This window comes from Alnus glutinosa, chromosome 9 (genome assembly GCF_958979055.1).
Source record: "Alnus glutinosa chromosome 9, dhAlnGlut1.1, whole genome shotgun sequence".
NCBI lineage: Eukaryota > Viridiplantae > Streptophyta > Magnoliopsida > Fagales > Betulaceae > Alnus > Alnus glutinosa.
This window is the reverse complement of record NC_084894.1, coordinates 25,305,421-25,318,662: the sequence shown is the minus strand read 5'-3', so window position 1 is coordinate 25,318,662 and position 13,242 is coordinate 25,305,421. Positions and strand designations below refer to the sequence as shown.

General features: G+C 39.3%; 5 protein-coding genes across 5 annotated transcripts; all 5 read left to right on the top strand.

Moving 5' to 3' along the window:
• Window positions 1-171: 171 nt before the first annotated feature.
• Window positions 172-978, top strand: LOC133878039 (17.3 kDa class I heat shock protein-like). Its single transcript, XM_062316524.1, has one exon. The coding sequence runs from the start codon at window positions 295-297 to the stop codon at window positions 781-783; it is 489 nt and encodes a 162-aa protein (XP_062172508.1). The 5' UTR covers window positions 172-294; the 3' UTR covers window positions 784-978.
• Window positions 979-1,216: 238 nt separating this feature from the next.
• On the top strand, window positions 1,217-2,730 carry LOC133876911 (glutamate--tRNA ligase, cytoplasmic-like). Its single transcript, XM_062315141.1, has 2 exons — window positions 1,217-1,268; window positions 2,251-2,730. The coding sequence occupies exons 1-2, from the start codon at window positions 1,217-1,219 to the stop codon at window positions 2,727-2,729; spliced, it is 531 nt and encodes a 176-aa protein (XP_062171125.1). The 3' UTR covers window position 2,730.
• A 3,661-nt stretch (window positions 2,731-6,391) lies between these two features.
• Window positions 6,392-6,724, top strand: LOC133876910 (glutamate--tRNA ligase, cytoplasmic-like). Its single transcript, XM_062315140.1, has one exon. It carries the CDS (start codon window positions 6,392-6,394, stop codon window positions 6,722-6,724), a length of 333 nt encoding a protein of 110 aa, XP_062171124.1.
• Window positions 6,725-10,141: 3,417 nt separating this feature from the next.
• LOC133877976 (18.5 kDa class I heat shock protein-like) lies at window positions 10,142-10,960 on the top strand. The gene has a single exon (XM_062316447.1). The coding sequence runs from the start codon at window positions 10,273-10,275 to the stop codon at window positions 10,741-10,743; it is 471 nt and encodes a 156-aa protein (XP_062172431.1). The 5' UTR covers window positions 10,142-10,272; the 3' UTR covers window positions 10,744-10,960.
• Window positions 10,961-12,220: 1,260 nt separating this feature from the next.
• LOC133878428 (18.5 kDa class I heat shock protein-like) lies at window positions 12,221-13,114 on the top strand. Its single transcript, XM_062316982.1, has one exon. It carries the CDS (start codon window positions 12,339-12,341, stop codon window positions 12,792-12,794), a length of 456 nt encoding a protein of 151 aa, XP_062172966.1. The 5' UTR covers window positions 12,221-12,338; the 3' UTR covers window positions 12,795-13,114.
• Window positions 13,115-13,242: the final 128 nt, after the last annotated feature.

Below are 13,242 nucleotides of genomic sequence, written 5' to 3'. Positions count from 1 at the left end.
TTCGGCATGTGAAGCCCATTGGGCCGACAGATAACGTTCTCAAGTGCACTAGAAGGTTCTTCAATTAAAGCGCAAAAGGTAATCCCGTCAACTACAGAACAAGGCCCTCGAAAGAACTAGAATGCCCTTTTCAATGTTATAAATATGCAATATGTCCTCAGTCTCTGATATCGTGGAAGAAAAAAACTGAAGAGCATCTATTGGTTTAAATTCCTCAGCAGTCAGCACCCAATTCTTCTTTCGTTTCGTCTCAATTCAATACCACACCGAATCTATAAAGCAGCCAATCAAAAGATGTCGCTGATTCCAAGCTTCTTTGGTGACCGACGAGGAAGCAACGTCGTCGATCCCTTCTCTCTCGACCTCTGGGACCCCTTCAGGGACTCTCCTTTCCGTTCTTCACTTTCTACCTATTTCCCCAACTCTTCTCTGGAAACTTCAGCTTTTGTAAACACCCGGATCGACTGGAAGGAGACCCCAGAAGCCCATGTGCTCAAGGCCGATCTTCCGGGGCTCAGGAAAGAGGAAGTGAAGGTCGAGGTTGAAGACGACAGAGTGCTTCAGATAAGCGGAGAGAGGAACGTGGAGAAGGAAGACAAGAATGACACTTGGCATAAGGTGGAGCGTAGCAGCGGCAAGTTCTTGCGGAGGTTCAGGCTGCCGGAGAACGCCAAGATGGATCAGATTAAGGCTGCTATGGAGAATGGGGTCCTCACTGTCACGGTCCCCAAGGTGGAGGGGGCCAAGAAGCCTGATGTCAAGGCTATCGAAATTTCGGGCTGAATTTAAATCAGTCTTAACTCATCTCTCCAATGCGACATGTCGTCTACATGGCAGTATGGTTTTTGTATAATGAGTCTAATAAGCGTCCGTGTGATATTATGGTGTCTAATAATGGTTGTGTGTTGAGTATGTGTGGAGATAATTCCAGTGTATTTAACGTTCTAATAATAAAGTTGCTATGTTTTTGCAATATAACTTCTATTCTAATTTGACATTGCCAACACATAGAAGCACAATCTTTGGGGATGTTTTAAGGTTAGAAATTGCTTTTTATTGTTTGATGCAACGGCTATCTGGTGTCTCTTCAAATTTATGTTCTTTCGGTCAAAATTTAGCTATAATAATTAACATGAAACGCAAAGTTGAGATTATAATTGGGATAATTGAGTAAACAGATTTGTATTTGTTTTGGTGTTTGAGAATGATGATCCAAATGTCGCATGGTGGGGTTAGGAAGTGGGGGATTGGTAACGACTTGTGGGCAGGTAGGAGCTTTTGACAGCTAAGTCAGTATTTAATGTTGGAGAGAATTCTTTTAAGGACTTGAGTTTTTAAGCGGAGAGATCCTGTATTTTAGGCTCATTTGGGCTTTTTTGGGTTCATGTAACAGTGATCTTTTAATTTGATCGGGTCTTGGACATTAGGCTTTAAGCTTATTTTCTATTCATATAAGAATTCATCATCACGAGAAATTCTAAATATTATCATTTTATTCACTTTTTATTTTCTCAATGCTAATGTAACGCAGTCTTTCATAATATTTGATACATGAAAATAAATTTATTTGATAAGAGATTATACCACATCAGTTTTAGTAGATAAAATAATGGCATATAAAATTACTTTTTTCTTATTTTAAATCCGTAGCCGAAGAGGTATATGGGATCCTTTGCCTTGTTCAAAGTGCAGGGGTAGAGACGATTGTAGAGGCAAGCACAGGCTCCCTTGTTCAAGCAGTTTGCTCAGCAAATGGGCCTCTGCTTAAACATAAAGCTTTTACTATATTTCAGCCTCTCATTAGCAAATAAGCCTTTGCTCGAATATAAAACTCTTATTATCAGTAATTTTAGAAGTTTTTCTGTCATTTTTAGTGTTCCTTTAAAAATGAGATAACTAATAAAAGCCATATCATTTTTATGATGAACATAAGAGTGACATAAAATGAACTTTTAATATTACTCCTCTTACTATTCTACTCTCATTAGAACCCTCTCACATATTTTTGCCTGATTTTAAGAATTGGAGCATTGTAGAGATTTCCAAGGAATTTCTATTAGAAATATAGAATTGTGAGTTATGTTATTTTTCATATTCATTTTTCATATAATTTACTCAAAATACGAGTTAATATGATATAAATAATAAATATGAAAAATAATTGAGAAGAATAATTTCATTGAAAAAAAAAAAACCACGTCAAAAGCCCATTGGATCGTTGGGTGGCTTCAATTCTAAGAGCTTCTAAAGTCCGCGGGAAGTTGGATATGAAAGACCCAAATAAATCACTTCGAGATCCTGTCTATTATCGTAGCAATCCAGTTGCCCATCATTGGATTGGCTCCAAGTATAAGATATACCCAACTTACGATTTTGCATGTCCATTTGTTGATGCCATAGAAGGGATAACGCATGCATTACGATCTAGTGAACACCATGATCGTAATGCTCAGTATCACCGGATTCAAGAGGATTTGGGAGTAAGAAAGGTTCCCCTTTATGAATTTAGTCGGCTGAATATGGTGTATACAGCTCTTAGCAAGCGTAAGCTTCTGTGGTTTGTTGAAAATGGGAAGGTTGATGCATGGGATGATGCTCGTTTTCCAACTGTCCAAGGAATTATTCGTAGAGGTTTAAAAGTTGAAGCATTGGTACAATTTATTCTTGAACAGGCAATTTCAAGCATTGATACAACTTTCATTGCCAATATGAAAACAAGTGAGAAATAGGTGTTTGAAGCAAATTCAGATTCAAAACCTTCTGTTGATACAGTTTCCGGTATGGTGTGAATCTGCATGTTCTCCTGATGTTTTTCACGCTTCTTAATAAATCTGCAAAACAACAAAACTAAGGGACCCTTCCGGGGGCCCTTTCCGATGCCTAAATTAGCTTCTGTAAGAAAATAATGCTCTGTGCATAAAAATTTAGTCTTAGTTTATATCTGGGGTATGGGCCTATTTATAGGCAAAGAGGTGGAGTTGAAGCTGGATTAGAATTCCTGCTCCTTGTCGATCTAGAACTGTTGTCAAAGTTCTAATCGAGATCTAGAATTGATGTCAGAGTTCTAATTGGACTCTGATCCTTTATTAGACTTCTAATCTGATATCTTCTTAGACTTCTAATCTCATATCTTCTTAGACTTCTGATTTGATCATTCTTCTTATCTGATTGGACCATAAGTCCTATCCCAATTTACTGAGATAACTGATACCTGATTTCTCTGAAGTAGTTGCTAAATGTCTATCTCCTCCTTGGATCGGGTTGAGTGAAATTTATCCCCAACAGTTACTCCCCAATTCCCTTATCCGAAGCTTGCTTGAATAATGAAAATTCCATGTCTAAGGAAACCCGAGCTTTGTCTCCTTCTAAAAACTTGCTAACCTGCAAAACCTGAGGGTTAAATCTTACCCCCCATTACCTTCTTGTTTTTCCTTAGGGTTTTCTCCATGTCTCTTGAAAAACCTGCAAAATCCGAGGGTTAAATCCGACCCCCTGGCTCTCTTTATTTCTCTCTCTCGGCAAGGACTGATCCGAGACTCTCGGCTAGGACTGATTCGAGAGTTTTCTTCTTGTACTCAGCTAGGACTGATCCGAGAGTTTTCTTCTTGTACTCGGCTAGGACTGATTCGAGACTCTCAGCTAGAACTGATCCGAGAGTTTTCTTCTTGAACTCGGCTAGGACTGATCCGAGAGTTTTCTTCCTGTACTCGGCTAGGACTGATCCGAGACTCTCAGCTAGGACTGATCCGAGAGTTTCTTCTTGCACTCGGCTAGGACTAATCCGAAACTCTCGGCTAGGACTAATCCGAGAGTTTTCTTCTTGTACTCGGCTAGGACTGATCCGAGACTCTCGGCTAGGACTGATCCGAGAGGCTTTGCCTTGCTCTCGGATAGGACTGATCCCGGCTAGGACTGATCCGAAAGGCTTTACCTACAAAATAAGCGACATCAATGGGTTCTCGATCCCTAGACCGGGAACCCTCCGATGTTTAAGTCAGCTTTATTCTTTTATTCTGAAAATACTTATTCCCAAACTCTGGGGAATTTTCTGTCTTTTATTACAACTAGTCTGAATTAAAAATAAAAGTCTAGTTCTTTGCAAACATAAATGCTAAAAAATAAAAGCAAGCCTGAAATTCCTGAGAGTCCTTTCTACTTGATCACGAGCAGATTCTGTTGTTGCCTCGGCTCTCTACGCCGTGGGCTTCTGCTTGGTCCTCTCTTCTTTCTATGTCATCTCGGGGATCATTCTCCTGATCCCTTTTGTTTGGTTGAGGACGATCTCAGGGATAATAATCTCGTGGCTGCTGATCTCGGGGATGATAATCCTGATGATTCCGAAGCCTGTTATTTCCTTGCTGGTTTCGTTTTTCTCCCAAGAACTGAACCAGCTTGCAATTCTTTATGATTCTTCTATTAACAACCTTAGGGTTACGCACCCCTCGGTGTAATGACCTGCTTGTTTATGAAAATCACAATATTTGCCTGCATTCCTGTAAGGAGGATTACCTGGTATCTTTTGTGGTTCCCGGAATGCTGGATCTCTTTTTATCTTCATAAGGACCTCTGATATCTCGGCATTGAGAGGTGTAAAATTGTAATCTTTGAACTTCTTTACCTGCCTCTGCTCTTTCGCATTAGCTTTCCTGAATTCTTTCATTTTCTTTTCTAGGGCTGTCTCTCGGGGTGGCCTAGAACTGGCCATAGACTTCAGCGTTTCTTCCTGATTGATGAATTCTTCTATCTTATCCATGAGGCCCTACAAGGTACTCGGTTGCTTCCGGACCAACTTCTTCATCAAAGGCTCCTCGAGTGAAATTCCTTGATAAATGGCAGCAAAGACCATATCCTCGGTTGGATCTTCGACCGTTACCTTCTCTCGGTTAAACCGAGCCATGAACTCCTTAAGACTTTCGTTACTTTGCTGGTGCAATGATAGCAAATATCCCGAAGGCTTCTTCCTTGTTCGGAAAGCTAGAAATTCGGTTAGGAATATTTTGGACAACTCTTTGAACTGATCAACGGAATTCGGGGGCAGCTCCCTGAACCAGTCTCGGGCATTCCCCGAAAGAGTAAGAGGGAAGGCCCGACATGCTATTTCATCGGGTATCCCGTGAAAGTCTAGATGAGCTCGGAAATTTTCTAGGTGATCCAAGGGATCTCTGTCTCCTGCATAACTTAGAATTTGGGGTACCTTAAACTTATCGGGAAGCCGATAGTCTGCCACCTGTCTGGTGAAGGGTGAGTCTGTACCCATTAGGAGCTTGTCCACCATTACGGATATGCTTTTGTCCTTTCTTTCCATCTCTATGTACGTGCACCTTCTCTCCAACTCGGCAATAACTCTACTCAGATTTCCTTGGCGATCATCCTCCCTCCGAGGATTAGTGTTGTTGTTGTGATCTTCTTCCTCACGCTCATCCCTGTTCATCTCGGGATTGGGCTGTTCCAGCCTCCTTCGCAGCAACTCGGCATTCCACTGTGTTAAGGATTCAATCTGGGCTTCCAACACTGCTATACGATCTTGATCTCCACCCCACGAGGGAGGGTTCGGTGGAGGCTGCAAATTATTCTGAATAACTGGCTCCATTCGGATTATGGGCTCTCGGTTGGTCTGGCTTCCGGAACGTGTGTTCATCACCATGCTGGATCTTATTTTTCTTTTATGAGGAACGAATAATCGTTTCCCACAGACGGCGCCAAACTGTTGGTACAGTTTCCGGTATGGTGTGAATCTGCACGTTCTCCTGATGTTCTTCACGCTTCTTAATAAATCTGCAAAACAACAAAACTAAGGGACCCTTCCGGGGGTCATCTCCGAAGCCTAAATTAGCTTCTGTAAGAAAATAATGCTCTGTGCATAAAAATTTAGTCTTAGTTTATACCTGGGGTATGAGCTTATTTATAGGCAAAGAGGTGGAGTCGAAGCTGGATTAAAATTCCTGCTCCTTGTCGATCTAGAACTGTTGTCAGAGTTCTAATCGAGATCTAGAATTGATGTCAGAGTTCTAATTGGACTCTGATATTTTATTAGACTTCTAATCTGATATCTTCTTAGACTTCTGATCTGATCATTCTTCTTATCTGATTGGACCATAAGTCCTATCCCAATTTACTGAGATAACTGATACCTGATTTCCCTGAAGTAGTTGCTAAATGTCTATCTCCTCATTGGATCGGGTTGAGTGGAATTTATTCCCAACACCTTCTATATTTGTTCCATGCTTCTTACAACTGTTTGATTAGTTCCAGATTGTGAAACAGTTTGTTAATAGGTTTGCTCTTGTTTATTGTACATGATAGTCATTCTTAGATTATCATCTCCATGAAAAGGTTATTGGTTATCTTTGTATTATTTCTGTTTCAGGGAGCATAAAAAAATCTCAACCTGATGGAATGGGATAAACTCTGGACCATTAATAAGAAGATCATCGATCCTGTGTGCCCCAGGCATACTGCTGTCATTGAAGAAAGGCGTGTGCTGTTGACCCTGACAAATGGTCCCGAGGAACCATTTACCCGCATCGTACCTAGGCATAAGAAATATGAAGGTGCTGGGGAGAAGTGTACGACATTCATAAAGACGATATGGATTGAGCATGCTGATGCCGAATCCATCTCAGTAGATGAGAAAATAACCTTAATGGATTGGGGAAATGCCATAGTAAAGAAAATAGAGAAGGGGCAAGATGGGATCATCACACAGTACTTGACTGGGGTTTAGCATCTTGAAGGATCTGTCAAGACCACAAAGTTGAAGCTTACTTGGCTGCCTGAAACAAGTGAACTAGTTAACCTCACACTGGTAGAGTTTGACTATCGATCTAATTACAAAGAAGAAGGTATGTGCTAGTTAACTGATAATGTAAGCTAGCTTTTTTAGTCAGGAAATGTAAATTAATTCTGGAGTGTCAATACCAGGAATTATCTTTCAGTTACCAACCGGATGGACCATTCACTACAAAAAAAAAAAAAAAAAAGAAGCAAATTTTGGACGGTTTAAAACCGTCTAGAAATGCAAAAAAATCGTCTGAAATCAATTCTAGACGGTTTAAAACCGTCTAGAATATAATGTCCTTAAATAAATTTATATACAGGTTGAACAAAATCGTCCACAATTACAGACGGTTTTGCTCAAACCATCCAAAACAGGTTTTGGACGGTCTGGGCAAAACCGTCCAGAATTTGTTATTTTTTTTTTAAAAAAAAATTATAATAATTACTATTTTTTTAATATAATAATTATTATTATTTTTTGTCCACTGAAAATTAGCTCCGGTCACCACCATCCACAACCCAGCCTTTCAGCCGCACCAAAACCCCCACCAAAACCCAGAAACACGAAACAACCCAAAAGCACCGAAACAACCCAGAAACACCGAAACCCACCCCAATTACCAGCCCGTCAGCTCCAACTCCAAACGACCTAGAGCCTGTTTCGGCCGGAAATCCCGACGTCCTCGCTAGATACGCTGGAAACCCACGCACCGAAACACAACTCAGAATCACCGAAACCCACCCCAATTACCAACCCGTCAGCTCCAACCCCAAACGACCCAGAGCCGGTTTCAGCCGGAAATCCTGACGTCCTCACCAGATCTGCTGGAAACCCACGCACACTTGCGTGGGTTTGATAGATCCGGCCCTCCATCTCTGACACTCTCTCCCGCCGTTCCGTCCAGATTTCGTCACCCGTCTTCAGTCGTCGGCCGGATTGAGAAGAATAAGTACGAGACCTGCACGCCTTGCCTCTAATTGAGAATTCTTGGCCAAGTCTGTGAATAAAGTAAAGTGATATTGTGCAGATTGTGGGGTGGTGTTATATGAGTCGTTGATAAATTTGAAAGGGACGGTTGAGATGTGGGGTGTTATTTTGTGGTGTGGATTGATGACATGGAATTAATAAGATGATGAATTTTAGTTATTAAAATTGCAGACGGTTTCAATGAAATCGTCAATAAATTTTACAGATAAACCGTTTGAAAAATAATTTCAAGATGGTTTTAAATAAAATCGTCTGTAAATTTACGGACGGTTTCATTGAAACCGTTTGGAAGTTTATATTTTCAGACGGTTCATCTAAACAGTCTGTAAATTTATAGACGGTTTTATTTAAACTGTCGTAATTTATTTTCTTATAGACGGTTTTCAAAAAATCGTCTGTAAAAATTTAATTTTAGATGGTTTTTAAAACCGTATGAAAAAAAACTATCCAGAATTTGCTTCTTTTTTTTTTGGTAGTGATTGTTTTGTTGGTACTCTCATTCCAACAAAATCTTGCACCAAGAGATTTCTTGGTTATAATGACATGGATGCAGATGTCTAAGTTTATCATAATTTTTGTGTCCAAAATTTTAAAACCTTAATAAGTTTGCCTTTTCATTTATTTACTTGTGCATCTAGTCCACTGAAACATTATGTCATATGTGCTGCTTGTGGCGGAGTTTTATTTATGTGCATGTGGCGAAAATGATAAGCTTGTTTTCTATAATCAAGTCATATAAACAGTGGTATCCTAAATTGTGTTCAGCAAAACTGCATGTAAATCATGCACTAATGTATAAGTAGGTACTATATATACCCATATTACACACATGCTTTAAAAATGAGTGATGCCATAAACACTCCCACTTTTTCACACCCATTTTCACACACTTTTAGGTGGCTTTTAAAATCACAATTGGATTAAAATCCAATAAAGATTCATCACAAATTCAATGGTAGTTTTAAAAGCCACTTAAGGGTGGGAGAAGATGGATATGAGAAAGTACTCTTAAAAATTGGAGGTAGTCTCCAAACTACCAACCTTTGGACTTTGGCTTCTCAAACTATCAAAAAGTTTTTTAAAAAATCAATTTTGTTGAAATATGCCTATAATACTCCTATCACGTGTCATTTCTCTCTCTTCATTTTAGGTCATGTTTGTTTTCGCGTAAAATAATTTCGGCAGCAAATATTTTTTGACATTTGATTCGTACAAAAAATTAGCAAATAAGTATTATATTTTTATATAATTTGAAGAGATGGAAGGAAGAGAAAGAGCGAAAAGGAGCCGTGGAGAAAGAGAGTGAAAATAGAAGGTTGTCGAATGTAGGATTGAGATTTAGTGCAATTGCTTGCTTATATTGCTTGTAATTGTAAGAGAGCCCTTGTGAGGCTCATCTGCCTAGACAAATCTGCCTAGACAAGTGTTCAGGTAATTCGAGACTTGTTCGAGTAAATAGGCCTTATAAAGGCTATCTCACAATAGCCGGCTCGGAGGTGGGAGAGAGTGACGGAAAATGATTTACGCTGGGATGTTTGGGTGCATTTTTTTTTTTCAAAAACAAATTCTATTAGTATTTATTGGTATTCGCAATTTTCAAAAAACAAATTAGATTTTATCTTACTTTTTCTAATTTTATTTCAGAAAGTCAAATTATCCAAACATCTTTTTTCAACTTTATTTTACCTCGGAATTCGAGCCGTAAATTATAGTTGAATTTTTATTTCAAAAAATCGAACATCTAAACGTTCCATAAACAATTTTATGGCTCATGAAAGTTAATTTTCTTGATAAATTAAAAATATTTTCAGGTTGACTAATATTTTACATTACAGTAAACACTCAAAAATAGAGAATTATTTTTCGATAAAGTATTTTAAGCCGAAACAAATGGGGGCCTTTGTTAAAAAAAATGTATTTTTTGTTTTATTTTAGCTACTACTTTTTTTTAAAAGGACTCATGTCTCCCTCTATATTTTAACTATCTACTTTTACTATTTTAATTTAGATTTTTTTTTTCAAAGCACGTACATCCTAAAGTCATATGCATCAAGACTTTTATTTTTATTTATTTATTTATTTATTTAATTTTTTTAAATGTTTGGTAAGCTACTATACTCATCAAGTTAATCAATTTTTGAATTAAAATAACTAATTGAAGGCAGATTATCATCCAAATAACCTTTTGAATTATTGCACCGGAGATGCTATTCAAACAACCTTCGGCATGTGAAGCCCATTGGGCCGACAGATAACGTTCTCAAGTGCACTAGAAGGTTCTTCAATTAAAGCGCAAAAGGTAATCCCATCAACTACAGAACAAGGCCCTCGAAAGAACTAGAATGTCCTTTTCAATGTTATAAATACGCAATATGTCCTCAATCTCTGATATCGTGGAAGAAAAAACTGAAGAGCATCTATTGGTTTAAATTTCTCAGCACCCAATTCTTCTTTCGTTTCGTCTCAAATCAATCCCACACAGAATCTACAAAGCAGCCAATCAAAAGATGTCGCTGATTCCAAGCTTCTTTGGTGACCGACGACCCTTATCTCTCGACCTCTGGGACCCCTTCAGGGACTCTCCTTTCCGTTCTTCACTTTCTACTTATTTCCCCAACTCTTCCCTGGAAACTTCGGCTTTTGTGAACACCCGGATCGACTGGAAGGAGACCCCAGAAGCCCACGTGCTCAAGGCCGATCTTCCGGGGCTCAGGAAAGAGGAAGTGAAAGTCGAGGTTGAAGACGACAGAGTGCTTCAGATAAGCGGAGAGAGGAACGTGGAGAAGGAAGACAAGAACGACACTTGGCATAGGGTGGAGCGTAGCAGCGGCAAGTTCTTGCGGAGGTTCAGGCTGCCGGAGAACGCCAAGATGGATCAGATTAATGCTGCTATGGAGAATGGGGTCCTCACTGTCACGGTCCCCAAGGTGGAGGGGGCCAAGAAGCCTGATGTCAAGGCAATCGAAATTTCGGGCTGAATTTAACTCAGTCTTGAGTCATCTCTCCAATGCGACATGTCGTCTACATGGCAGTATGGTTTTTGTATAACGTGTCTAATAAGCGTCCGTGTGATATTATTGTGTCTAAGAATGGTTGTGTTTTGAGTATGTTTGGAGATAATTCCCGTGCTTGATGGTGTAATTAACGTTATAATAATAAAGTTGCTATGTTTTAGCAATATAATTTCTATTCTAATTTGACATTGCCAACACATAGAATCACAATCTTTTGGGATGTTTTAAGGTTAGAAATTGCTTTTTATTGCTTGATGCAACGGCCGCCTGGTGTCTCTGCAGATTGATGTTCTTTCAGTCAAAATTAAGTTATGGTATATAACACGAAATGCAAAGTTGAGAATATAATTGGCATAAATGAGTAGACAGATTTGTGGCTGTTTGAGTATGATGATATCAAATTTCGCACGTTGGGAAGGAACTATCGGAACGGCGCTGCTCCTGGTTAGGTAAGCAGCTTCTAATAGTTAAATCAATATTTTTGATTGAAAGAGGAAAAAATGATGGCGTGAATTCTTGTAAGAGAGGAGTTGAGTTTCTAAGCGAAGAGATTTTATATTTTAACATTTGGATCCTCTTTGGCAAGTGAATAGGACAATTTTACCTTCGGCTCCTTTCCAGTTCAAGTATTCTTCATTCGAGGCTCATTTGGGGTTTTTTGGGTTCATTTAGTAGTGGGCCATTAATTTGACGGGGTCTTGGACATTAGTCTCCAATCTTATTTTCTATCCCTATAAGGATTCATCATCACTAGTAAATTCTATATACTATCATTTTACTTGCATTTTAGGATCCCTTACATTCTTGTTTAGAGTACAGGGGTAGAGACAATTTTGTAGAGGCGAGCACATGCCCCTTTGTTCAAGCAGTTTGCTCAGCAAATGGGCCTCTGCTTGAACATAAAGCTTTTGTTATTCAGCCTCTCATTAGCAAATAAGCCTTTGCTCGGACAGAAAACTCTTATTATGAGTAATTTTATAAGTCTTTCATATGTTATTTTTGTGTCCATCTAAAAATGATGTAACTTTTAAAATTATTATTTGATTAAAATTAATAATGATCAATTACAAACTCAATGGTAATTTTAAAAGTTATTTCATTCTTGAAAAAACACAAAAATAATATAAAATGAACTTTTAATATTACTCCTCTTACTATTTTACTCTCATTAGGATCCTCTCACTGATTTTAAGAATTAGAGAATTGTGGGGATTTCCAAGGAATTTCGATTAGAAATATAGAATTGTGAGTTTCATATAGTTTACTCAAAATACGAGTTAATATGATATAAATAATAAATATGAAAAATAAGTGAGAAGAATAATTTCATGGAAAAAAAAAAAAAAAAAAAAACCACGTCAAAAGCCCATTGGATCGTTGGTCGGCTTCCAAGAGCTTCTAAAGTGCGAGCGTACACTTCGCGAAAGCGCTAGAAAGTAGAAACTACGCTAAATACGCGAAGGTTCGTTTCGCACTTCACTTTACTTTCTCTGCTTCTCCGGAAAGCAAACGCTGAAAGACCAAACCCAACTCTCGAATCTGTGGGTAATTTGGCAAAGATGTCGATCGTCCCGTACAATGAGCGAGAGCGCAGAGTGTCCAACCCTGCATCCTCCAGAGGCCTGTGGGACGCCTTCCAGAGCTTCGGACAGAACCACCTTTGGGACCCATTTAGCGATATCCCTTTCCCTTCCACACTCTCCACGCTCTTTCCTCGCTCCCCATTTGGGACCTCGGTGAACACCAGGCTCGACTGGAGGGAGACCCCGAGAGCCCACGTGCTGAAGGCTTCTCTTCCGGGGTTCATGGATGAGGACGTGTTGGTGGAGCTCCAAGATGACCGAGTGCTCCAGGTGAGCGTCGAGAGCGGCAAGTTTGTGAGCAGGTTCAAGGTCCCTGACGATGCGAGGCTCGAGCAGTTGAAGGCCTCGATGCACAATGGGGTTCTCACTGTGACTATTCCGAAAGCGGAGGCGAGCACGCCCAACGTCCGGACCGTCGAGATCTCTGGCTAAATATGTGATCTTCCTTTGTCCTGTCACTATGTTTATGTGTTGTGTGTGTGGTTTGTTGAAGGTCATCGTAAGCTCTGAGTTTCGTATGAAGGTGTTTGATATAATGCGTATAAAATGTGTGATGTTTGTGTCGGTTCTTGTGATTTTAATCTGGGCTTAGTGTATCTTAAATGGTCGTTGATGTCTTGAAGGAAAAAAGTTATGTTCTTAACAACAATTGCTCTGTTTTACATGTTCTAATATGTTATTGCCTACCAAGACTGTTCTTACTATGGAAGTCGAACGCCTAATGTATATATCAAATGGTTCTTAAAGTACCACTGAAATGCTTTTATTTTCTTGGTTATAAGTATTTCAAATCTCACTTTATATCCAATGCTATTACTTCTCTGAGAGAGAGCTAAGAAAGATACTAATTATAACTCTCTGTTTAAGCAATCACTGTGAC